The sequence below is a fragment of the Chiloscyllium plagiosum genome, unplaced genomic scaffold, assembly GCF_037043375.1.
Source record: "Chiloscyllium plagiosum isolate Xiang-an unplaced genomic scaffold, Cpla_swu_hap1 HiC_scaffold_29, whole genome shotgun sequence".
NCBI classification, from domain to species: domain Eukaryota; kingdom Metazoa; phylum Chordata; class Chondrichthyes; order Orectolobiformes; family Hemiscylliidae; genus Chiloscyllium; species Chiloscyllium plagiosum.
Window position 1 is genome coordinate 27005757 of NW_028270167.1, and position 27716 is coordinate 27033472.

The 27716-nt window shown below is 40.0% G+C and overlaps 1 protein-coding gene across 4 annotated transcripts in view; it reads right to left on the bottom strand.

The window, feature by feature from the left end:
• opcml (opioid binding protein/cell adhesion molecule-like) overlaps nucleotides 1-27716 on the bottom strand; it is a 1046295-nt gene that overhangs the window by 17838 nt on the left and 1000741 nt on the right. For 2 of the 4 annotated variants that reach the window (XM_043676827.2, XM_043676828.2), the window contains exon 7: nucleotides 17147-17182. The exons of the other annotated variants lie outside the window; for them this stretch is intronic. In XM_043676827.2, coding sequence (XP_043532762.1) covers nucleotides 17147-17182 — 36 coding nt within the window. The remainder of the gene's footprint in view (nucleotides 1-17146; nucleotides 17183-27716) is intronic. 4 annotated transcript variants of the gene reach the window in all.

The window sequence follows — 27716 nt, forward strand, 5'->3', positions numbered from 1 at the left end:
TCCATACATAAATTCGCTCCTTTGTCCTAGAATGGACCTACCCTTTCCCTGGTTACCCTCTTACACCTAATATACGTATGAAATGCCTTGGTATTCTCCTTTATTCTACCAAGGACATTTCCTTCTTATCCTCCTAATTTATTTTTGAAGTTCTTTTCTCCTTCCTCCTTTATAGTCCTCAAGGGCCTTGTTTGATTGCTGTTTCTTAAACCTTACATATGCTCCCTTTGTTTTAACTAAACTTAAAGCAACTCATAGCAACCTTGGATCTTCCTGAATCTTGCCATCCTTCTCTTTCATCATCAGAGGAGCATGCTGGCCCTAACCACATGCTGAATGAGCAGCGCTCCGAAAGCTAGTGCTTCCAAATAAACCTGTTGGACTATAACCTGGTGTTGTGTTATTTTTAATTTTATATTATTATGTTTTTCTTTCTCAAACACAGGGCCACTGATGCTTTGTCTGGGGCTAGTGTTTGAGGGTCTGGTAAAGGATGAGGGAATGGCACATGACAAGATTGTGGCAATGGATGAGGAGGGGTAGTCTGACCTGGCAGGAGTGGGGGTTGAAGAAGAGCTGGTGAGTTGGGGATGGTGATGATAATGACTTTCCTCAGTCTCTTTCTCACCCTTCTCCTTTGTTTTTCTCTCCATCACTCTCTTTTCTTGTCCCCAATCTGTTCCTCTGTCTTTTCCTCCTCCTTCCCCTCACCCTGTCTTTTCCGCCCTATCACTCCCTTTCCCATCCTCTCTCTTTCAGCTTTCTTCAGCCACTTCCAAAACCAAGCAAGAAACCTGATCCCTGCGTAGCCTTACATACACCAGTGGCGCAGACTCAACAACCATATCTTCTCCACATTTCGAAGTATTACTGTACGGGAAAGTTGCCGGGCTGTGGGAAAATCTGCAAAACTTTAGCAAAACCTGACAGCCTTGTACCTTCTAGTTTTTGACTCTGGTGGTAGGCAGGCTGGATACCAACTGCACTATGGCCTACTGGTAGCGCGATATACCTGCATGGTGGATGAAACTGCCCCCAAAAGTCCACAAAAGACTCTATATCCAATCATTCGAGAAAACCCACTCACATCAATAGAATGGAAAAAAATGAAGAACAGCTCTCCTTCAATCATGGGCTAATTCTTGTTCCTGCTTGTTCTTAATCACACAACTAACAGAGCCAGCAGCAGCCAAAGTGGGAGGCAAAAAATCTGTGATGGAAGGATTAGTGAGCAGTCAGGTATCTGACTATTAGAAGCTAGGGCCTTGCTGTGAGGAAAAATCACCCGGGAGAGGAAGTGAAGGAATAGGTGTGAATAGGGATGGAGGCACATGGGGTGGGGAAGATGGTGGCTGGGAGGAGCTGGGGGCTGAGATCCAGCAGCCATTTTTGTGACAGTATGTCTATGTCTTAGAGCAGTTTGAAAATATCCGCAGCACCAGATTTCATTGGATTTATATGTGCATTTTATGAAATCACTATTCATTTTGACTATGCAATGTTTCTGAACAAGCTAATCAGCATATTATTACTACTGGCATGGTTGTATACAAAGAGGGAACATTAATGATTAAGAGATGCATCATTGTTCTTGTGATGACTCAGTTCTCTGGTTAAAGAAATATGTTGAAGAATAGAACAATGCATCTGTGTAACATTAGGGGAGGGAACAGCATCTGATCATGGCAGTACCTGAGTCAGGTAGTGTTTGGCAAAATATGAATCCTCCATTTTGAAGAAAACGGGAATGTGGAGTTGAGGATCATCGCATGAGCCATGATCTCTTGAATGGAAGGGCAGACTTGATGCACTCAATTGCTAACTTCTGCTCTTATATCTTATGGTCTGAGATAAATATATTTATGTAGAACACGATACTTCACAGTTGAGAGTCTAACATTTTTCCATTCAGATAAAAAAAACAAAATCCACAAAACCCAGTATTGAATTATTACAGCAATACTCAACTTTTCATTGTTTTATGTTCCTAACTACTGGAGACGAAAAGAGAGTTTTACCACATCCAGGAGCAAAATGTCATTGAAGGAAGGCAGAAAACATTAAATCCCGATCGCCATTTTAAATAGATTTTCATTTATGGAAAGGTGATGGCAGAATGGTAAAGTCACTGAGCTCGCAATCCAGGAGCTCAGGCTAATATTGAGGCTAGCAATCCAGGAGCTCAGGCTAATATTGAGGTTAGCACTCCAGGAGCTCAGGCTAATATTGAGGCTAGCACTCCAGGAGCTCAGGCTAATATTGAGGCTAGCACTCCAGGAGCTCAGGCTAATATTGAGGCGAGCAATCCAGCAGCTCAGGCTAATATTGAGTCTAGCACTCCAGGAGCTCAGGCTAAGACTGAGGCTAGCAATCCAGCAGTTCAGGCTAATATTGAGGCTAGCAATCCAGGAGCTCAGGCTAATATTGAGGCTAGCAATCCAGCAGCTCAGGCTAATATTGAGTCTAGCAATCCAGGAGCTCAGGCTAATATTGAGGCTAGCAATCCAGGAGCTCAGGCTAATATTGAGGCTAGCAATCCAGCAGCTCAGGCTAATATTGAGTCTAGCAATCCAGGAGCTCAGGCTAAGACTGAGGCTAGCAATCCAGCAGTTCAGGCTAATATTGAGGCTAGCAATCCAGCAGCTCAGGCTAATATTGAGGCTAGCAATCCAGCAGCTCAGGCTAAGACTGAGGCTAGCAATCCAGGAGCTCAGGCTAAGACTGAGCAAGAAATTCAGAAGCTCAGGTTAATGTTTTGGGGATTGGGGATTAACTCCAGCTATGGGAGATGGTGAAATTTGAATTCAGTAAAAGACTGGAGGAGAAATTAATTTAATGGTAACCATGCAGCCAATGCTGACTGTCATCAAAATGCATCTGTGTCAATAATATCTTTTAAGGAAGGAAATCTGCCATCCTTATCTAGTTGTACATACATGTAACTCCAAACCCACAGCAATGTGGTTAACTCTTAATTGCCCTCAGGACATCTTGAGACAGCTAATGAATGCTCACCGAGCCAGTGATACTTACATGAACTTATATTAAAAACAAGAATCAGCAGTAAAAGCTGAGTTTGATATTATTTGGTTATGATGACATTTAAAAAGAGTTGCATCTTCATTCCATTGTGGCGAAGAATTTAAGGTACCTGCATTGGTTATCTGTTGAAATCGACAAAGGGGATATTCCCTTAGATGATCTTTAGCTGACTTGAAGAATGCTATGAATGAAATGGAAGCAATTCAAAACACTTGTTGCAAATGAAAACAGAAATTTCAGTGACTGACATACAAATGTCAACAATTAGAGACAACATCATATGATGTAAAATTTATGGTGGCTGTAAGCTGGCTGTCAAAGGGTTAAATAGCACACAGGATTATTTGTGCTTTGAACTGCTAAATTTTATGCTTATATCTTTCTGAATATTGTGCAGGATATGTCTTTAGAATAACACTGAACCCCTCTGAAAACTGGATTCAACTTTGATAGAGTGATGCTCTGTGGTCTACTGTGTGATTTTGCTGACACATGGCTCAAAGAGTTGGCCACAGTAACATTTTGCAGGAGTGTTATGCACAGTGTGGCTTTGCCATTTTGTTGGTGGCTGGTGAACGTTGGGAGGAGAGAGGAAATACATTTAGTCCACTTGGTTTCTTGATCAACTAAGAGCTCAACTGGAAAATCATAGGAACTTCAACAATGTGGGAAATGGTGGTTTGGTGGTGTTGGCATTAGACTTGCAATCCAGAATCTCAGGCAGACTACTATAAGGACAATAGCACAAATATCATCATGACACCAAATGGAATTTAAATTCAGTTCTAGATTTGAAAACTAATTTCAGGAAAGCTGACCACAAAATTATCAATTGTTATTAAAACCTATCTGGTTCATTAATGTCATTTAGGGAAGGACATTTGTTATTTTTACCTGGTCTGGCCTCCAGTACCCTCAAGCACTGCCCAAACTATTATCCTATCATCATCCATCTACCACCAATCACGATCAGTCAAGCCTCACGTCTAACACAACCAGGCTTCAAGAGACAATCATATTCTCATCACATCTGTCCATTTCACATGTTGCACATAGTGGATGGAAGATGGAGCCCCCCTCGATGCTGGGTTAGTGACAAAAGGACGTTTAATCAGGATGAGTACATTCTTGCCACCTATCCTGCCCCCTCCCAACCCCAATTAAGTCAATAGCAAGAGGGACAAGGATAGTTATCAAGTCCGTTCTCTGTTTGAAGTGCATAAGTGTCCACTTAATGGCTAAATACTGGGCATCATCTCACTGTCATTGATATTAAGTGAGTAATGCATCAAGCTTTGTCATGTGGCATAGATGAGAAGCATTGATACATTTTACTTACTGAGTCGCAGGGGTTTGGGCTTGCGGGGGAGCTATATTCAAAGGACACTCTGAGAGTCACATCTGATGTTTTTGCAACTTCTCTACACTCTGCCTTCCAGAGTCCCTCATCTCTTAAAGACTCTCTCACTACCAATCATTGATAGCTTGGGACAGCTTTCAACAACTTTCATTCCAGCAGCAGTTGGCACCTCCATAGTGACAATGACATTCAGAAGAGTTCCTGGCCTCTGGCTGACCAGCAACTCTGCAAAAGTGAGAGCTCTGCCCCCAGGGATCTGATCACTGAGAATGGTTTGTTGTTTCCCTCTTAACTATCTGGCATTTACGATTGGGGTAGTGATTGTAATGAGATCAGTCAGGTAGACATCATTGAATGTGAGTTCCCTGATTGCGGCTATTAATCTGGTCCAATCTGGAAGCCCTGGCTGACAGATAAAAGCAGGAGTGTCAGATATTCTGTTCACACTGAGAGCTGGCTCTGACAGAAATGGATCAGTGTCATGGATTTTCCACGTATAAATCAAGGGTGATTCTGTGATGGGATACCAGCTTCTGTGGAGTTATTCCTGTGGCAACGAGAGCAAAGCATGCTCCTGAAGAAATTTGCTTGTAATTGTCGTCTGAGCTGGGATAAGCATTTCTGACATCACGCCATTATTAGGGAAGCTTGATTCATTCGAGTCTACCATCAATGACTTGGCCCAGTACGTGAAAAGAACATTTTATTTATTCCGGGCAAATCACACTGCGGCAAATGAAAAGCAATGATTAATTCTCCTGACAGCTTGTGGACCATAGTTTTTGTGGCTACAAGGAGCCAAATGTTCTCTGGGTCACCAGATACTAAAATCTTTCAACAGTTAATGGATTCAGTTAAGGAAAATTATGACTCAAAGCCCCCTCTAATCCTGAGACACTATCAGTACTACTCAGCATTCCAAGAACCAGGGAAATCCATGTCAGGATTTTTGACGAGGTTAGGATGACTGGTGGAGATATGTGACTTTGGTCTAAGCCTTAATTATATGCTGCAAGACCATTTGGCATGTGGGATTAATGATGCAACCATGCAGAAGCACCTACTAGCTGAAGCCCAACTGGACTTCAAACAGTCGTTAGAAAATGCGGCAAGTGGAGCACATGAGTTGGAAGGTGGAACTCCAATGGAAGTGGACAGCCTTGTCAGTCAACTGAGCTTGGGGAACATCACTTGAGTGAAGGCAAATGCATAGCCTCACTCAAGACATATCCAGAACAGAGGGACTCTAGGTCAGCACAAAACAAAACCAAACCTTGGCCAAACATTGGTTAAAATTATCTACAGGATCTGGGCCAGGGATCCATTATAGTTGCTGCTGGTATGTGGATTTGAAACAGGAAAAGAGTCCCATTAGTCCTAAACTGATGAAGAGAACTCATAGGCCAGTATTCAGTAGACAGCAGACCCTGGAAAATCCACCTACATTTAGAACAGAGAATATAGAACAGTACAGCACAGTACAGCTCATTTTCTCCATGACATTGTGCTGAGCATTTATTTTTATCTATGATTAACAAACCTACACACTCTTCGATTTACTGCCGTTCATGTGCTTGTCCATTTTGTTTTACATTGCTTAGCAACATGCAAATCAGAACCAATAAAAATAAATATTTGATGAATGGTCACCCAGTTCTAATGGAGATTGATACCAGCGTGGAGAAAGTGAGGTCTGCAGATGCTGGAGATCAGAGCTGAAAATGTGTTGCTGGAACAGCGCAGCAGGTCAGGCGGCATCCAGAGAACAGGAGAATCAAGTGCCCGAAACGTCGATTCTCCTGTTCCCTGGATGCTGCCTGACCTGCTGCGCTGTTCCAGCAACACATTGATACCAGCGTGGCCATTTCAACAAACCACTCTTGAAATTCACTCTTGACTCCAACCATTAGATTTGTGCAAAACCTTGGCTAGAATGAAACCTATAGTGGGGAATCTTTACAGAGTAAGGGCCCAACTTAGGTTCTGGTTGCACATAAAAAGCATCTGGTTCAGTTACCGCTGATTGCAGTAAAAGGCTCAGGCCCAAGCTTGATGAGGTGAAATTGGTTGAGAAAAATTCACTTAGATAGGCTCAACAATTTTCAATTAGAAAATGGCTACCTGAGTGAAATTCTCATTAAATACCTGGAAGTTTTTCAGAGAGATCTAGGGACTATCACAGAAGCCAAGACCACCTTGCATGTTGACGTGCAAGCAATTCCATGATTCTGCCAGGCCCGGCAAGTGCCATTTGCCTTATGGGCAAAAGTAGAAGCAGACATTAGGAGGCTGGAAAGCGAAGGAATCATCAAACCAGTCCAGTTTGTGGAATGGGAACATAGGTCATAATGATAGTGAAGCGTGATAGGTCGGTTCACCTTCGGGAATTTTAAACAAATGTCAAACCACATTTTGCAGCTGGATAAATACCCACTCCCTCATATAGAGGAGTTATATGCAAAGCTGACAGGGGGAGTTGTCCTTCACAAATTAGGACAAAAGCCAAGCTTGCAATTGTGGTTGGACAAGGATTCCCAAAGGTGTCTGCAGTTAATCCCCATCGCATTCGTAAACATGATAACATGCAAATAAGCAGGACTTGGACCTTTACCCCAAGTCAGCTACCTGGACTACAGAGTCGACAAGACTGGGTTACACCTGTTGAAATATAAATTGAGGGAGATCAAAGGTGCCCTGGCTCCCACACCTGTACCAGAATTTAGGACTTGCCTTGGGCTGGTAGATTACTGGTGAAAGTTTATATGTAGCCTGACCTCCATCCTGGCACATTTGCATCAACTCCCAAAAAAGGGTCAGCATTAGAAATGGTTGCGTGGCCAAGCCAAAACTTTCAGGGAAGTGAAGAAACAGCTATCATTCTCTAAGATTTTGGCACACTAGCAAGATCAGGTATTGACATTCAATGCCTCCCCGTATTGCAACTGGGGAGTACTAGCTCATATGTGGCCCAATAGAGAGGAACGTCCAACAGAGTACTTTTGTTAATGCAGAGCATAAATACACCCAGATAGAGAAGGAAGGCTTGCTGTCATATTTGGAGTGAGGAAGTTATACCAATGCATTTAAGGACATAAATTTGTGGTAATAATGGACTACAGCCCCTGCTAGGTCTACTTAAAGAGGACAAGGCAGTGCTGCCTTTTGCTTCGAGTCAAATTCAGTGGTGGGCTCGCATACTAAGTGCTTACAATTAGAAGTTGGGACACCATCTAGGAGGGCATGTTGCGAACGTATGTGCATTGAGCCGCCTCCCACCCTGGCTACTTATCCATTGTCGTTGCCTTGTCTGCCAGATAACCAGCTGAGATTGTCACCACCCTATGCTGAGATAGGCAATCCTTTCAGACACGGTACTACTAAAATGTTTTGTTCTTCGACGGCAAATATATTCTCCTTCACTGACAGTTAGCAATCTTTCATTCGCCATCACCTGAGATGGAAATACAGAGCAGCTCCAGGGCAGAAAAAGATGCAAGAAAAACATGCACACAGTTGGACAGAGAGGAAGTAGAATCCTTTTCTGTTGTTATACAGGATAGAGTTGATTTACAGATATGACAAATTAATGTGTGCACAGTCAACAGCACTCTGCATTGTTGGGAAACTCGCTGTCTGATGAAATCCCAGTCTTGAGCTGCCTGCCTGCCCAGCTGCAAGAGGAAATGAAATGTGGTTTGATCTTTTTGAGGAGAGAACCTCAGTGACTTCCTGCTTGCAACAGCGGATGGAAGATTGTTAATATCACCCAGTTTCAGCCTGGCAGATGTGTCAAGGTTCATTGCCTTCCAGATATTAAGGAAACCACTGCAATGCCCTACTATTAGCTTCTAGTTGTGGCCTATTTCCATTGATCCACCCTGTTTGAAGCACAGATAGACAGGTTTGCCTTCTAGCCAGGTTGGCATCCAAGCAAAGTCGAGGCCTGATCCAGGGAGAAATTGGGTATGGATTTAGCAGGGGTCATATGTGGTGAATGACTGTCAGAGGTGCTTAGAGAGAGATTCGAGGACAGTTTGGATGCAAAATGGGAGTGGGGATGAAATCACAGTCCTTGGGTTGAGGAGGCATCAGAGACTTCAGGCAGCGTTCTCATGGGTTGGGAGTGAAATCTGAGTACTCTAGAAGGGATCTTCAAGCATGAGGAACATGGATCATCAGAGATGATCAGAATGATTGGGGCTGTACACCTAATTGCGGGCTGTTGTTGAAGTAAGCACATTGGATTCACCAGAACAATGGAAAGGCATTTAGCCCCTGGATCCAACAGTCCTTGCCTTCCACAAGCCAACAGTTTCCTGCAGCTCAAAAAAACCTAGCATCCGGAGTTAAATTTGAAATAACGTGTACTCATGTCTGCACTAACATAGTGTCCAGTTTGCTTTATTACATAAGTTTCTGTGTGGACAGCAGAGACCAGTTTGGAGCTGTCAGGCATTTTGAAGCATCTGAAAAAAAAAATGTGCTAATGAACCCAATTTCTAAGCCAATATCTTTAACAACACAATTCGTTGCAACCCACTGGAAAATGTGTTTATATAACCTTGAGCTCATTAAAACAAGACAGAAGCCACTTTCTTTGGAATATTAAACAGCAAAGGTTTTAGGAAGAGAGTGATGATTTCAACTGTTTATTGCACTTAGATCAATTTAAATCAGAGGGGTGAGAGATGAAAAGGTGAAAGGACCTGGGCAGAAAAACAATTTTAAAATGTGTCTGTTTTAATCAAATAAGATGACTCACCTTCGCTAATTAATATTGTATTTTCAGAAATTCCTGGTGGCAATTTGGATTGGTTGAAGAGGCCCTGAAAAGCAAACTTAGCTAAAAATGTACTGAACCTAGCAGTGGAATAAAATGGGAGGCACTCATACTCACGTGATTATCCCTAAATTATATCCTTCTATTTAGAATTCGCTAATCAGATATCTGTTGAGGTCAAATTAAGAAATATTTCATCTGCATCATCCAAGTCAATGCCTACATATTCTAATTCATTGACTGTACATGAAGCCAGCAATGCTACATGACCACAAGGTGTTTTTATTTTTCACCAACATGCATTAGTGTGCAGGAATGTACTTGGGCCCCTAAGTATTTTATTTACATGGCTTTCTCCTGCCTGTAATTTTGCACCACAGTATTGCATCTGAATGAACACTGAGTGGGAATTTATAAGTGGTAACTGTGACCATCTCAACAACCTACAATTGTGTATCCATAGAGTGTAATATCCACCTCCATAATTATACAACAAAGTCACATCCAAATGGAACTTGACACTTAGGCCTGATTATAGGTCGTCAGCTATTACATCTTTCTACAATATAAAATGTGCTTTTTAAAGATAGTTGGGAGGAAAGAAGGGTTAACAAGTCTTGGCATTATATTCACGATATAGAATATTCAGGAACCGATTTGTGTAAACAAATTCCAATATGATAACTGTTCTTACAGAGACAGAACTGCTTGCGTTCCAGTTATTTTCCATTTTTAGTGAAATGCTCATTATTGCTACCTACACATTTTTAACAATGATCAAAATGTAAAGTGCAGAACAAGTCTCACTTAAATACAGTTATGAAACTTTAGTTGAGCAGGACCAACTGAATTATTTAATTTAGTAGCATATCTACATTTAATATTGTTGAAAGGAATTAAGTCACAGATCTCTATATTTAAAAAATCAAATGTTAAATTAGAATTAGTTAACTCATTGATTTATTTTTAAAAAGGCAGAGCTGTCTCTTTTTCCGAAACAGAGAAAGCAGAACCCCAATAGCTTCCATCAAAGAAAGTAATCTTGGAGATCAAAGTGTATGAGATAAACAAGCCTGTGATCATTGGGCAGGAATAGGTCATTTATCACTTTTCTTCTCCCAATTAATCATTAATGTTAGCTCAAGTATTTTCCATCTAATTTCAAGATTATTCCATGAAATAAGACAATTCTTTAGCAAAAGTTTTGTCTGTGCATATCATTTTTTTGGGGGGGAAAGCAAGAAACTGTAATGTTGTAATAAATGGATACAGTGAATATTATATGATTACTTACATGATGAAAATGAAAGAAGATAAAAAGCAGAACACGTCAAGTCCCCATGAGATTGAAAGAACAGACAGAAATGGAACAAAATAATAAGTTAGTTGAACAGCAACAAATACACCACCTGGGATACCACTTTTTGCACTGACAGGGTATCATTAGCATGAATTCCAATTGAACACTTTTGTAAGTTGAAATTGCTGTAATCTCGCCCAGTACAGCCAAGTAGTTCATCTGTTTGGTTTCCATTCTCTGTCTCTGAATCAAATGATGTCCACAGTCTGGCATGCATGGCAACATGAGGTAGGAAAATGTTGCAAATGTAATGTCACGTGACTATATTCCCGGTTTCAGTGACAAATTTATGACAAGTAAGTCTCCCAGTGAGGGAACATTACAAAACCAAAGGAAAGTCTTACGATTGTACTGCATTTATGAATAAGGAAATTGCTGTTCCAATGAAAGTATGGCACAAAATGAAATCACAAGGAAACAAAAATAGCAGAAATAATCACAGTGAAGTTATGCTGCGCATTGCTAATGTCTGACGTATTCACTGAAAATCATAGAATCTCTCCAGTGCAGGAAGAGGCCATTTGGCCTATCGACTCTGCATCCCCCACCACAGAGCATCTCACCAAGACCCAGCCCCCTACCCTATCCCCATCACCCACATTTACCATGGTAATCCACCTAATCTGTACACTTTGTTTGTCTGTTGTTTATTATTTGGAATGGCTTATTGGGCTAGATGTTCAATTAGATGCAGAGATGAATTTCAGTGTGAATGGCCACACTTAGGAATTTCTGGATCCTGTGCCTTAACATTGGAGAAAGCACCATCATTATGATTTTGATTGAAATAGCTGAAAAAAAACATTGAGGCTTGAAGAAAACCTACACCTGAAAAAATATCTAATGCTTGCTCCCTAATGTTGATTCAGAGACATTTTGCTTTGAAATGTTAAATGAACACCTTCCGTTTTATCTTTCCAGAAAGTGCAGTCTATTTTTTTTTAACAGCTGTGGTCATTACCAATGCTTGGGTGAGTTTCAAGTGCCAAAGTAAGTCTTCCATTCAACTGAGAATAAATAGTTTCAAGAAATCATAATTACAGTTTAGGTTTCATGACAAGATTCTTTTTTTCACATGACAAAATATATTTTCTTCTCAGTATCAATGAGTGGAGACCTCTTTACAGTGGTGAAATGTCCATTTAGAGTCATAGAGTCATAGAGATGTACAGCATGGAAACAGACCCTTCGGTCCAACCTGTCCATGCTGACCAGATATCCCAACCCAACCTAGTCCCACCTGCCAGCACCCAGCCCATATCCCTCCAAACGCTTCCTATTCATATACCCATCCAAATGCCTCTTAAATGTTGCAATTGTACCAGCCTCCACCACTTCCTCTGGCAGTTCATTCCATACACGTACCACCCTTTGTGTGAAAACGTTGCCCCGTAGGTCTCTTTTATATCTCTCCCCTCTCACCCTAAACCTATGCCCTCTAGTTCCCCACCACATGGAAAAGACTTAGTCTATTTACCCTATCCATGCCCCTCATAATTTTGTAAACCTCTATAAAGTCACCCCTCAGCCTCCGACACTCCAGGTAAAACAGCCCCAGGCAGTTCTGCCTCTCCATATATCTCAAATTCTCCAACTCTGGCAACATCCTTGTAAATCTTTTCTGAACCCTTTCAAGTTTCACAACATCTTTCCGATAGGAAGGAGACCAGAACTGCACGCAATATTCCAACAGTGGTCTAACCAATGTCCTTGTTTTTCCAAAGAATGTAATTTTTTTTCATTAACAGTGAATGGAGTTTGAGAAATGTACATAGTGCATACCAGATGTGTTTTTATAGAAATACGAACAGAAATTGCTGGGAAGACTCAGCAGGTCTGGCTGCATCTATGAAGAGAAATTTGCTGAGTTTTTCCAACAATTTCCATTTTTTTTCTGATTTCCAACATTGACAGTTTGTTAGTTTTTTTTGTTTAAAGTCATTATAAAAGATACATGTGAGATGGCCTGAGTGATCTGAAGTGGCATGAAAGTTACACAAGGAACTCAGGAATGGCATGGGATGTTTTGATGATCTGGATGCATATGGCAAGTGCAAGCAGCAGAGAGTTATTTGGTGGGGCATGGCCAAGTCTGTGTTTGTGAGGAAATTGATGAGAAAGAAAAGGGTGAGTTAAATTTGGAAACCTAAATAGCACACTCCTGCATAATTCACGAATGGCACCATGAACACAACCCCAGCGTGGAAACTCAACGCAGCATGGAAAGTTTGAAACAAATTGAATGCGTAGTTTGCAAGCTGCAAAAGTGCACATCTAATTGTTTCCCATGCCCAACAAAATGATTAGATTCATTATCTCTGTTAAAGTGCAAATAAAGGGACTCATTATGAAGCCTCAGTGCTCTTTTATATATGGTCTGTCACTTGAAACACTGCTGCCTCACAGCACTAGAGACCTGGGTTCAATTCCCGCCTCAGGCAACAGTCTGTGTGGAGTTTGCACATTCTCCCCGTGTCTACATGGGTTTCCTGCGGGTGCTCCGGTTTCCTCCCACAGTCCAAAAATGTGCAGGTTAGTTGAATTGGCCATGTTAAATTGCCTGTAGTGTTAGGTGAAGGGGTAAATGTAGGGGAATGGGTCTCGGTCGGTTCCTCTTCGGAGGATTGGTGTGGACTTGTTGGGCCGGAGGGCCTGTTTCCACACTGTAAGTAATCTAATCTAATCTAATCTAAAAGGATCAAAGGGTGGAATTGCATGTCTTAATTATAATTAGATTGTGTTTAAAATAGAAATTTATACCAAGGAAAGCAAGCCTTACATTTGGACCAAGAGAAACAAGTTTGCATTACAATTATGTTGGAGTGTTGTGTCGAGAAACATTAGTACTAGAAATGTTCTAAAAATACAACATTTTTGCCAGTAATGTTAAATATAAGAATATCAGTCATTCCATAGGTTGGAAAGTAACTAGGCAGTCTTCAATCATTTTCTAGAGCTTTTTGCTAATGGTTGCATGAGGGTACTCCATTTATCCTCAGTGAAGTACTTTACATTGTTTTACCCAATTTGCTGCCTCTCCCTGATGGCAGAGCCTAAGGCTAGAGGCTAGCATACAGAATAGTTTGTGTCAATAATTGGAGTGAAGATATGAAGTGGTATTAACATGATAATTTATAAAAAAATGCAACCCTCAAAACACTGAACTGTGATAAACAAAGGCATAATATTCTAGCGAAGAATGTGAAAAGTGCTATAGCTCTGTGTTCAATTATCCTGAGTGATCTCCCACTCTACAAACTTTGAAGTTTTAACTGTATATCTGGAAAATTAATGCAAAAAGTGGGATAATGATCCTAAATATGAAAAATAGGCAAATCTACCACAGGAGCTAACAATGACTTTTGATAGATATGCAAAGAATATGTTAACCTACATTGCACTGACTAACTTGGCAGTAATTGCTTTATTAATGTAACTATATTCTCTGCCTTCCAACCTACAATTGCAGAAACTGTCAGTTTTATTTTTGTATGATTGTATTTATTTAAATACAGGATTAAATTAGGAGTTTCTCATACCACCCACAACAGTGGTTAGAAAATTGGCTGTAAGCTATGAATTGAAAATGTGTTGCTGGAAAAGCGCAGCAGGTCAGGCAGCATCCAAGGAACAGGAGAATCGACATTTCGGGCATAAGCCCTTCTTCAGGGCTTATGAAGATTCTCGTCGATTCTCCTGTTCCTTGGATGCTGCCTGACCTGCTGCGCTTTTCCAGCAACATATTTTCAGCTCTGATCTCCAGCATCTGCAGCCCTCACTTTCTCCTGTAAGCTATGAATATAAATTTATAATACAGACTAAACAATAGATAATGAAACTTAATTAATTGAAATAATCCAAAGTTCAATAAAATTTATCAATAGTTTACATATAGTATCAATCTCTGAAATTGTTTAAACATGAACAGTGTCTAATTTTCACTGAATTATTCATGTGTTAAGACAGTTTTTTTTAAAATGCTGTTAACTAAAAAACTTTTTTATGTATAATCTCCAAGTAATGGACTTTTATGCGCATTAAGTGCAAGGATGCAGCTGACACATGAAGTGAAGCATAATTGATTTTGTGTAAGCATTTTTCTCAACAAGCTGAATTGACAACTGAAAAACAGTTTCTGCTTTTCCCCTTCACAAAGCCAACCTTCCAGGAGGTATATAGCATTAAATGGAAGAGGAATTTATTCTGTGCTGCTAAAATGGGAGATACTTTTTTCACTGAAATGAGAATGCTGTGAAAGGAGATCACTTTACTGTTGCCTTTCTCCTTATTCCAAACCTGATTTCGTAAACCATACTTCAGAAGAAATAAAATGTCATTCTGTTTATGATAAAACGATTTGGTTTGAAGCAGAGGTTTGGGCCTTTCTCTTCCCCCAGTGTTTGGTCTGCATTCTTGTTTCTATACATTTAGAATAACAGATCAGAAAGCAAACTTAGACTTTGTGCAAAGTGCTCTGTGTTTTGACAACTTGCAGTGTAGTCCTGGAGTTAGGTTCCAATCTGACTGCACAAAGACAGGGGTGGTTACTGGGCAAGATGGGGTGAGGGGTTTGGTGGCAAAGGAGGCAACATTTGACAGGAGAGCACCTTCTATTGACACTTCAAATCCAGAACAGGATCAAGCCAAGTTGCAAAATGCCCAAAGACAGTTGATCAAATCTTTTGAAACATGGAATTTTTGAAAAAGGAAATATTTTTCTATTCCACCTACAAATAAATCAAAGGAGTTGATGAATATTCCAAAAGGTGTATGAAAATATTGCATTTCTAAAACATCAGATTAATAAGTTTCTTTTAACCTTTATCCCTTTTAAACTAAAGCAGATATTAAGTCTTTTTTGTGGAATACACAGGAATCAAATCAACAAAGCCTAATTTTAAATATTATACTCATTTCTCCCATAGATTGGAAATAAGGCAAATAGACACTTGTACAAATACAATTGGCGTTATTGATATGTACTGCTTCATCAATAGTCCGGAATTTAATCAGTTTTGATGATATTCAGATATCATGTTACGGAAGTCAAAAATGCATAATATAGGATGCAACAAAGAATCCCTCCAGTGTGGAAGCAGACCATTCAGCCCACTGACTCTACTCTGACCCTCTGAACAGCATCCCACCTAGACCCACCCTGTAACCCTGCATTTCCCCTGGCCAAACCACCCAGACTATACATATTTGGGCTGTGGAGGAAATCCATGCAAATATGGGGAGAATGTGCAAACTCTACACAGACAATCCTTTGAGCAGGAATCAAACCTGGGCCTCTAATGCTGTGAGGCAGTAGTGCTAGCCACTGAGACACCCAGTTTTAATAGTGGCATGGAGCTTTAATTGAAGCATTATTATGGAGCTTTAATTGATTCATCTTATAATTTGCAGAAACTTCCTTCAAGACATTGAATGAGTTGAATTGAATTCATGACAAAGTAGTTTGCAGCTGGTCTATAAGCCAAAAGATTCAAATAGCAATATTGTATTTCAATCAAAAATCTTTATGCCAAGGATATTTTAGTCCAAAATGCAAGCATTCAGAGTTGCATTCATTCCTTCTCAACGATAAATTTCTGAGTTCACCTTTTGCAATTGTTTATTACTTTACTAATGTTTGCTTGCTTTGTTTCCTTTCCTTGTCTAATTGGAATTATTTATTTTTGGCATGGTAACAAATTAGAACTCTGTGCCTACTGGCTAATGTAAATTTATTATAATGCAGACCTGAAATAACTCCACAGAGGCCAGTATCCCATCACAGAGTCACATTTTATTGACACCTGGAGAGCCCTTGACACTGATCCAGCTCTCTCAGAGTGAACAGGATGTCTGGCACTCCTGTTTCTATCTGTCAGACAGAGCTCCCGGATTGGACCAGATTAACAGCTCCTATCAAGGAACTTATAATTTATGAGGTCTATCTGCCTGACCTTATTACAAACACTACAAGACCCTTCCTCAATTCTTTTATAAGCAACCACAATTTATCCTTCAAAATTACAAGGACTTTTAAAAATATAAATTGATAGGTCATAAACTAAACTTTGGAAAAATCAAGCAAACTTATCCTTTAAAATATCTGGAAATCGGTCCATGTGTTGTGTTGGTTCAATTTTCCTATTTAATACGTTTCCTTGCAGTCTAATGGAATTGCCTCATATTGAAATGACAACAATGGTAGATGGACAAATAGTTCAGCTAACCTGCCCAATAATGCTTGAAACTGGATGAGAAGAAAGAAAATAATTTGACTAAATCTTCACATTGTATAATTTAAGACAATTGGCAGACATGAGATCAGCAGTACAATCGACCAGTTTGGCTTCGGTATCCATGGATTGTGCACAACAACACTGTAGTTTAAAAACAAATTGTTTTAAAGACAAGTATTTCACTCCTCTTGTTGCAATTAGTATGAAATTATTCTCGAGATGTTGGCAACAAAATTACAATTTGTTGTTGGCTCTTTGCTTCCAGAAAAATATGTTATAATTCTGATAAGCCCTGGCAGTGCTGAAAGAGGACCCATCCCTCATGCAGTAAAGGAGATGCAGCCACAGAAATGACAGTGCTCCGTACTGACCTTGAATCTGAGTCGAGCTCGTAGGCTCACTTACTTCTATAATCGGAGAAAATGGTGAAGGGGGAAGCAGGGAAGGGAAAGAAATGCAAAAAATATAGTTTACATATCCTTACAATTATGGCACTGAGCAATAATGTGAAGCTAATGACAACACACATGCAATAAAATGAACCTGAAACAGAATGAAGGTTACACTTTGTTCATGGTGGTGCCTTTTGAGATTAAACTGGGAGGAAGTCTCCGTTGTTCTAAGTGGCAACAAAATGTTAAGAACAATAATTCAACAATTATCACCATGCTATGCATATTCCACCATTTCCCTGGCAAATAACTCATTCTCGGGACTGGAGTGAGACGCCACACAAACTGATTAACAAATGAAAGTTTAACACAACAATGAGGGCACTGATAGAACAGTTTGGAGGACTTGTGTTTTACCATACACATCTCCCTATTTCTTTCTTGCAGTGTACCACTGGTTTAGATATATACTCTTTGTTGACCATTGGGGAAAGAGGTTTGAGCTACCTTGAGCTGCAACTTGCAGCACCATTGCAAAACTGTGTCTGAGGCTTTGTCAGTATGGCAGAGAATGCAGTGACTGTAACACAGGATGCTTCTGATCACAAATTTTAAGACTTAAGAAAAAAGGATCATTTACGGTATAAAACTGGGCTGGGGTCTGGCAGAAGACAGGTAGAACTTGAAAACCATTCCTGCATAACCTTAGTCAGTTTCCCGGAGAAGTGTAAAATTTGAAGAATTGTTCTGAGCACCATTTATGTATTTTAACAAAGTCAACATTAGGAGTGAAAATTTCCAAACAGATATCTGTATCTTAAGTTTAATATATATCCTATATCCTGTAAAAGAGAGACAATTTGCTAAAGGTTTTTATCTTGCACTCATCAGGACATTTCGTAAGAATACATTATCAGTCTGTGCTTGCAAAACTTGCACCTGCATCCAACATTAGATCTGATTTTGCAATTGGACAACCTTTTGTTGGCTGATCCTGAGTGCACAAAGAATTATGCAGACAACCAATGTAAGATGGTCATTCAGGCTCAGCCTCCAGTGCACTTTCATATACTGGAAGCAACATTTGTTAATATCATGTGGTTTCTAGACAAAAAGAACATATGTAAGCACTGCACCTGTTTCAATTGAACAAAATTGCTGACGGCCATTACAGATTTATTTCTGGGGGCAACACCAAATCAAGTCAATCTGTCCAGTTTAAAGTTTGAATAGAACGTGGCAATTAGCTGTCAATCACCAATTAATTGCTGCATTCCACATACTCCACTTCTTAACCAAAAAGCACTCACCTCTCATGCAGTATAAATGTAATTTTTCCCTTTGTTACATTTCTTACAAAGTATTCTGTTGAATGCAAGAAAGGCTTCAACAACACCCATTTCAGCAATATTCATGTTCTGTGTTACCAAATGACCACCTCTCTATTTGTTTATTTTAAAATCCAAATTCTCTGAAGACATTGATAAGGTTGCGGTGAGGAATACATGTTAAAAACTTCCATCTCAAAGCAATTCAAAATTCTCTTCATCAATAAACAAACATGCCTATTTCTCAGCCAGTGCTTATTATTTTGTTGGTGCTGTTTCTGCATAAATACAGAAGAGATTTTTGCCAAGTAAATTGTTTGTTTTGTAAAATATTTGTTCTCATTGTAACACATTAAGCATATCAATTCTTGGCAGGTTTTTGTTTTTATTATATTTTAATCTAACATCAGTAAGAGCCTCTTTACCAGGTTGCTGCCATTATATTTCTCAGGAAATTCTGATGTTACATTGTTCTTTTGTTAATGGTATAATGTTATCCAGATTCCCTTCTGGATTGACACATGGGCAGAAAACATGTTGTTCAGTTTTATGTAAAAAGCACAGCCTGGGTTTCCTTTCTCTACAGTTGGGTTGGGAGGACACTGATGGGGGAGGTCAAATCCAGACCCCAGATCAACAGCACTTCACACAATTTAAAGAGAAATATATCATTGCAATCACACCACGTGCAAAGATTATGTTATCATAGGTCTTTTAACCACACGTGGGTGTAGCCTGTAACTAAATAATAATGACCATGGAAATAACAAAAAGATAGGAATGAGCATACTTTGTAGCAGAGCAGCAAGAGTGAAGTTCAAGGATAATTCTGCAGAAAGCAATGACATTTTGCAATATTAATCACCTCATTATAAAGATATTTTACATAAGGTACCCAGTGTTGGACAAGTGGACAAATTAGCTGAAAACCAAACCATCAGAGTAAAATCTGAAAGATAGCTACCGAATGACTCTCCAATCCGCACCATTGCACTGATCAATTTACAGTGCAGGAGAATCAGTTGACAGAAACCCAGGTCATAACCATTCACAACAGAATGTGCTGAAATTACATCCAATAATGTGCAGATCCCATACCACACACTATTACCTCGGCAAAATGATGTTCCAAGGGTTTCACACAAACTAATTCCCCTCCCTCTGAGACGGGAAGTGATGATGGTGTGGTAATGTCATTTGACCAGTAATCCAGACCCAGGTGTTAACATTTTGGGGACATGGGTACAAATCCCATCAGTGTGAAATATTGAAATTTGAATGAAATCGAAATTCAGAATTTTAAAGTTAGAATGTTATAAAAACCATTTTAGCTCATGAATGTATTTCAGGGAAGGAAATCTGTCATTCTTAAATTGGTCTGTACTACGTGTGATTCCAAAGTCAAAGCAATGTCATTGACTCTAATCTGTCCTTTGAAATGGCCTAGCAAGCCATTCAGACCCAGGACACTTTGAAATGGACAATAAATGTTGGCCCAGTTTGTGACACCTACATCCTGTGAAAGAACATGAAAAAGAAAGAATACCTCTCCTGTTGCCCAGGCAGAGCACATACAGAATCACGTTTCTGGACATTCAAATCATAGCGCAATGGTAGACTGTGAGTTATACTAAATAGGCCACCTTCAGATTTGTTTCGGAAGTCGTACTGAATGATTCACAGACATATTTAAAAATTAAACCAAAACTGATTCTCATTTCAAACATTTCTTTGCATTGATCAGAACAACAGCACAATTATTTCCTGCTAAGCAGCAGGTCATACAAGTTTTTTATATTAGATTACCTACAGTGTGGAAACAGGCCCTTCGACCCAACAAGTCCACACCGATCCTCCGAGGACTAACCCACCCAGATCCCGTTCCCTCTGACTAATGCACCCCACACTATGGGCAATTTAGAATGGACAATTCACCTGACCTGCACATCTTTGGACTGTGGGAGGAAATTAGAGCACCCAGAGGAAGCCCACACAGACACAGGGAGAATGTGCAAACTCCACACAGACAGTCACCCAAGGCTGGATTTGAATTTGGGTCCCTGGTGCTGCGAGCCAGCAGTGCTAACCACTGAGCCACCATGCCACCACATGTTAATGTAGGTTTTCCTGAATAAGATTTTCAGATAAGAATAAATTTTACTGAATGACAGGATTGTTAAGGAGCAGAGAAAGACTATTCAGCCCATCGTGCCTGCACCAGCACTTCATTACCTTGTGGCTATCTTCTGCCTTCTCCCCATTTCCTTGCACACTATTTCTATTTCCAACCAATACATTCTACACCCTGATTACTCAATGTGTGATAATTTTTTTTTGTACTTTGCCCTTGCTTCTTTTAGACATCATTTTACATCTATGGAACAAACACAGAGACTGCTGGAGAAACTCCACAGGTCTGACTGCATCAGTGTCGAGAGAAAAACTGAGTTAACTTTTTGAGTCTAATGTGTCCCTTCTTCAGAAATCTGTTATCTTATTCTTGATCCTTTTATGAGCAGGTACAGCTTCTCCCTATCTACTCTATCCATTCTTTTCTCAAGGAATTTCACTATCTGGGCTCAGAAACTGCAGTGATGCAGATTTAGACCCACACAGCCTAAAGGAAATGGTAATTCAAACAAATTAAGGGTACACCTAATCTCCCAGGAACTGAACTGTGCCTGAATTAGAGTGTGGTCCTGCTTGTGTGCATACTGCTAGCACCTTGCTTGTGGCAGATAATGGAACACTGGATCACTTCATTTCATTTGGTAAATTGAAGAAGTCTATATATTGCATTTAATCCTGAACTTAAATTTTGGTTCATATCATATCAAGCACGTACTGCTTAGGGAGTGACAATTATGTTCCCAGACTAATTCCTAGGCCTGCAGCTTTCTCGAATTTTCATGGCCTACACAGTACATTATCACCCATCAAGTTGTGCGTTATTAACCTTTCCTGATAAGGTAAGCTGATACTTTTCTTTGAAGAGAACCTTGATTTAAATGGAAAAGTCTTCATGATTATCTTTTGTTCCAAGTTGTTTGTGTCATGTCACCACCATTTGGACAAATTAACATACATGTTCTAATTCGATTTATATCTGGAATTAAAATGAATGCTTGGCAATCATTTCTCATAAAGACATTATCCTGCAAATCTTCTTTACCAAGTATACAGTGAAATGTAATTCAGCATTACATCCACTGTGTGATGTAATTAATTGTTAAATCACTGGTTACTAAGAATTCCTTCATGGATTTTTTCAGAATGCTGCAATTTACACTTCTGATTAGTACTGTTCCTCAGGGTTTCCCACAACTCCAAGCTTTCAACAATTCACATTCCCATCCAGAAGGTTGCTAGTGCATTTACCAAGCCTATTAGACATGCAATCTCAATTGTCTTGGCTAAGTATTCTGGAATGTTAGACAGAAAATGAGGAGACAGTTATGGATTATGTTGGAGTGAGAGCATAAGAAGTGATGGAAAGGTTCTGTGTCTAAAATTTCACAGCAGCGTTAATTGCAGCTCTGGCTGTTGCTTCTGGTCTGCCTTGCTCTCAACATTGAGGGAACCCTGGAGAGAACCACATCCGCAGAGAGAGAAAATCGAAAAATCTGCAACAAAGGCAAAATACTGTGGATGTTGGATTTCTGAAATAAATGACAGAAAAAGCTGGAACTACCCAAGAGATTTGATGGAATTTCCACAGAGAGAATGTTTCAGGTTAATACCCGTTCCTTAGAATTGGGGTGATTGACTAGAAGGGTTAACATTTTACACAGACCCTGCCAGATTGGATATGTATTTTCAGTACTTTCTCTGTATTAAAGATTTTAAATATGACTAAGGTGTACCATGTAGTTGTGTACTACTAAGAATTAGGAAGCAAGTTTGTGACAGCAGTGCCTCATGTTTTTGACCTTAGCTGGGATATCAACATGAGATATGTTGAGGCTGAGAGTCGAACTCACATCAAGAGTGGAAACCATTAATTGATTAGTCAAATCAAGCCCATCAGACATATATTGTAGCCATTAGATGCCTAAGAACTGACTGACTGGATATTATGGGAGTGGCACAGTGGTTAACATTGCTGCCTTACAGCACCAAGGGCTCAGGTTTGATTCCAGCCTCAGGCTACATGGAGTTTGCATATTCTCCATGTGTCTGCGTGGGTTTCCTTCCCACAGTCCAAAAATGTGTAGGTTAGGTGCATTAGCCATGGGAAGTGCAGTGTTACAGGGATTGGGTGGGATTTTCTTCAGAGGGTTGGTGTAGATTCGATGGGCCAAATGGCCTGCTTCTACACTTAAGAATTCTATGATCAGCACAGTCAGGAATGCTGATGGAGGAGAAAGCAAACTGAAAGGTGGGGAGTTAGCCTTCAAACAGTCAAGGTTCTCCCTGAGGGGCATCCAGCTTATCCAACTTGTAACTAAGCCAAAAAGGTTTCAAATTTGATAAGCTCTGGTCTTGAATTCAGGAACATAAAAACGAGTATTGGAACAGCAATGGTTCCATTTTCTTCTATCCCTGGAAAGATCCCTGAAGTAAGAGTTGGTGATTTTGTGAGAGAAAGAGAGAAAACATGAAGTGACTTTGAAGCAAAGATTGGACTCAGTAAACAATCTTTTCTGCTTAGTTACTGACCGAAGCTTACCAGAAGATGCACACCTCAGTAATGTTCACATCATCAACGCAATATGCTACAGCAAAAGTCAACTTCTGCTGAGAAACTTGGCAGGAAAAGGAAATTGGAATGAGAGAAATTAAACAAAATGTTTATCATTGTATTTCTGCGGTCAGTGGGGCTAGGGTTAGTTTGTCTCTTAATGAAAACCAGGGAGGATGATGTCCTAATTTAGTGTTTGCAATGTTGTGTCTTTTTGACAGAAACTACAATGGAAAGATGAGAGAGATAGTCTCAAAAAGCTCAACAAGAGAAGGAATCTTTGAATGATTTCTGGTGATAAAGGGAACATATTTTGGAGAGAATGTATTTAAACAACCAGAAATAGAATTAGTTTCAGAGGGCTGGAACAGGGAACATAGAACAGTACAGGCCCTTTGGCCCTCAATGTTGTGTCGATCTTTTATTCTACTCTAAGGTCAAACTAACCTACGTACCCTTCATTTTACTATAATTTGTATGCCTATCCAACAGTCGCTTAAATGTCCTTAACGTATCTGACTCTACTACCACGGCTGGTAGTGCAGTCCACACACCCACCATTCTCTGTGTAAAGAACCGAGGTCTGATATTTTCTCTAAACCTTCCTCCAATCGTGGTAAAATTATGCCCCCTTGTCATAGTCATTTCTGCCCTGCAAAAAAGTCTCTGACTATTCACTCTCTCTATGCTACTCATCATCTTGTATACCTCTATCAAGTCACCTCTCATCCTTCTTCACTCCATTGAGAAAAGCTCTAGCTCCCTCAAGTTTTCTTTGTAAGCCATGCCCTCCAGTCCAGGCAGCATTCTGGTGAATTTCTACTGCACTCTCTCTAAAGCTTCCATATCATTCCTATTATGAGGCGACCAGAACTGAGCACAATATTCCAAGTATGGTCTAAACAGGGCTTTATAGAACTCCAGCATAACCTCACAACTCTTCAACACAATTACCCTGCTAATGAAAGCCAACACACTGTAAGCCTTCTTAACAACCCTATCAACTTGGCTGGCAACTTTGAGGGATCTATGGACATGCAACCCAAGATTCCTCTGTTCCTCCACACTGCCAAGAGTCCTGCCTAAAACCCTGTAATCTGCATTCAAATTCAACCTTCCAAAGTGAATCACTTCACACTTTTCCAGGTTGATCTCCATCTGTCACTTATCAGACCAGTTCTGCATCCTGTCAATGCCCCAGCGCAACATCTCTCCACACTATCCACCACTCCATCAAGCTTCGTGTCATTCACAATCTTACTAACCCACCCTTCAACTTTCTCATCCAAGTCATTTAGACAAATCACAAAGAGCAGAGGTCCCAGAACAGATCCCTACAGAACACCACTGGTCACCAAGCTCCAGGCTGAATATTTTCCATTTACACCACTCTGCCTTCTTTGAACCAGTGAATTCTCTATCCAGTCAACCAGATTTCCCTGTATTCCATGCCTCTTTACTTTCTGAATGAGCCTACTATAGCGAACCTTATCAAACGCCTTCCTAAAATCCATGTATACCACATCCACTGGTCTCCCTTCATCAATGGGTTTTGTCACATCCTCAAGGAATTCAATAAAGCTTGCAAGGCATGACCTGTCCTTCACAAAGTTATGCTGACTATCTCTAATCAAACTATGGTTTTCCAAGTAATCATAAATCCTGACTCTCAGAGTCCTCTCCAATAATTTACCCACCACAGACGTACCAGTGACTGGTCTGTAGATCCCATGATTACCCCTATTCCCTTTCTTGAACAAGAGAATAACATTTCCCACCCTCTAATCATCAGCACTACTCTGGTGGACAGTGTGAATGAAAGATCATCACCAAAGGCACAGCAATCTCTTCCGTCACTTCCTGTAGTAACCTTAGGTATGTTGTGTCTGACCCAGTGGCCCAGGATACTGTACTGATGTAACTATGCAAAAGTGCCTACTAGTTGAAGCCCAACTGGACTTCAGATATGCATTACCGTTGGCTTTGTCATCAGAAAATGCAGCAGGGAATGCGATTGATGTGGACATCCTTGCTAGGTCGAGTGAGCTTGGGGGACACCATTTGAGTGAAGGCAAATGCACAGCCTCATTCAGGACAAATCCTGAACAGGGGGACTGACAGCTGGCTATAAGGAAGGCACTCTAGTGTCAAGTAATATGCACATGTAAATAAAGGGTTACTTGGTGATGGGACATAGGCCTCAGTGGAATTATCTTAGAAACTAAAAATTTGAAGTTAGCGATACATTGTGGAAAGAAGGCACAAATTGGCTAGTTAATAGATTTTGTGTCCTCATTGCTTGAAGGGAGATTGGGTGAGAAAATCATTCCTACATTGCTCTAGCTCCTTGCTGAACCTGAGCTCCCTGTGAGAGCAGTTCCTTGCTTGAAATATAGAATCAATTAATTTATCCTGTTACATCATGGGAAAACACTTTGAACAAAGATACTTGCAAGGAATGGAAGATTGTGTGGAAAAAAAGTAATCCATTGATAAAGATGATTTCTTTTGTTAATTTACCACTTTCATAAGGTGAAACAAATGGCCTTGGGCACAAAATATAAACAGCTGTTAGATCAGAAGTAATGTTCTTCTGAGAAGGTGAGCAATTAAAGTAACAGAGTTTGAGAGTCTGAGTTGTTACTAGGAGAATCATCCAACACTGACATCCTTGCTGTGCACAGCATCTACTCTGACCTTCTCAACAAACCTATTTCTAAGGAAGGATACACATTTTCTAAAAGAAACAGTAAAGATGAAATGGGAGTCCATGACAACATTGAATATCATCCAGCCTGTCTCTTTAGATTTCAAACTTTCATATTTGATTTTGCCAGGAAGTTACTTGGATATATTCAGCAAAGCTATTACCTTTCAATTTTGACCAATATCATTGTTGACAGTCAACAAAATTAATTCTGAACAGACTAAGCTTAGGTTTCTCAGTCACTGCAGGATATCAAAGCAAACGTTTGTTTCTAATGCACATAAAGGCCACAGTGCATCTCATTTTGTTTGCCACCTGCTAAGAATATGAAGTTGTTTCCACCACTCTCGCTGATGCCTCAAATGTTCAAATATTAGATTCAAATCATAGATATTCTTAATGTCTATTCTTCTCAGTCACCAGGTTTTCACCTGTAGTTGCAGTCCATTTTTGCATAAAACTGCACACAAAATCAATTTGAAATCTAAATAATTACAGAAATGTATCTGTTTATCTTCCAACTTTTTCTGTTCTGTTTTTAACCATGCCAAGCGTGGCATGGTGGTTCAGCAGTTAATACTGCAGCCTCACAGCACCAGTGACCTGGATTCAATTCCAGCCTCGCGTGACTGTCTGTGTGGAGTTTGCACATTTTAGACGTGTCAGTGTGGGTTTGTTGTGGTTTTCTCCCACAGTCCAAAGATGTGCAGGTTAGGTGGATTGGCCATGGGAATTGCAGGATGGGGGGGGGGGGGGGGGGTGCTTTGGTTTTGGTGGTGGGTCTAAGTAGAATGCTGTTCAGAGGTTCAGGGTGGATTTGTGGGCAGCAAGGTGGCTCAGTAGTTAGCACTGCTACCTCAAAGTGCCAGGAACCTGGGTTCAATTCCTGCCTTGGGCAATTCTCTGTTTAGAGTTTGCACATTCTCACCACGTCTGTGTGGGTTTGCTTTGGCTTCCACTCACAATCCAAAGATGTGCAGGTCAGGAGAATTGGCCAGGCTAAATTGCCGATAGTGTTAGGTGCATTAGTCAGGGGTAAATATTGGGTAGGGGAATGGGTCTAGGTAAGTTACTTTTCAGAGGGTCAGTGTGGACTTGTTGGGCTAAAGGGCCTGTTTCCATACTGTATAGAACCTAATCCAACTGCTTCACTGAAAGCCACAGGACTGTGTGATTTTAAGCAATGTGAGCTCGATATGTCATCAAAATTCTATCAAATGCACTTAATAGTAGATTGTGTGGGTGAGTCAGTGCACAATTTTGGATCTTGTTGAATTTTATTTTCAAACTTGAAAAGGAATGCTTCACACTAATTGCAGATAAACTGTAAAAGTGCGAAGTCCAATTAGTGAGAAACCACAGATGGCTATATGGTACAAAATGTGCTGTATCTATGCCAAGCCTGCAAGATAATGACTTTTCAACAACTTCCATAACACCAGCCATTTTGTTGTCTGAAAGCCAGTGTGCTAATAAATTAGTATGCAGTATAAATTAGCTCACTTTGTGTGAAATAGGATTAAATGGTTAATATGTTTTCTAGTAGTGCATCTAACAATGTAGAATTCTTGAAGTGCAATCTGGCTTCCAATTCAGTTTAAGTTAATTAATAAATTATTACTTCTGCACATCCAATTAATCATGTGTGTCTGTTAATCATTTCATAGTTTTTTGTACATTAATAGATCAAACATAAGTTGTTTTTTTTTCAAAACAACACAAGCAAAATTAAACTATAAATTTGTTAAAATAAATCAGATGTGATATTCATATCAGTGTAAATGTATAATGATGAATTATGAGGATATGATGGCTGACTACTGTCTACTTTAA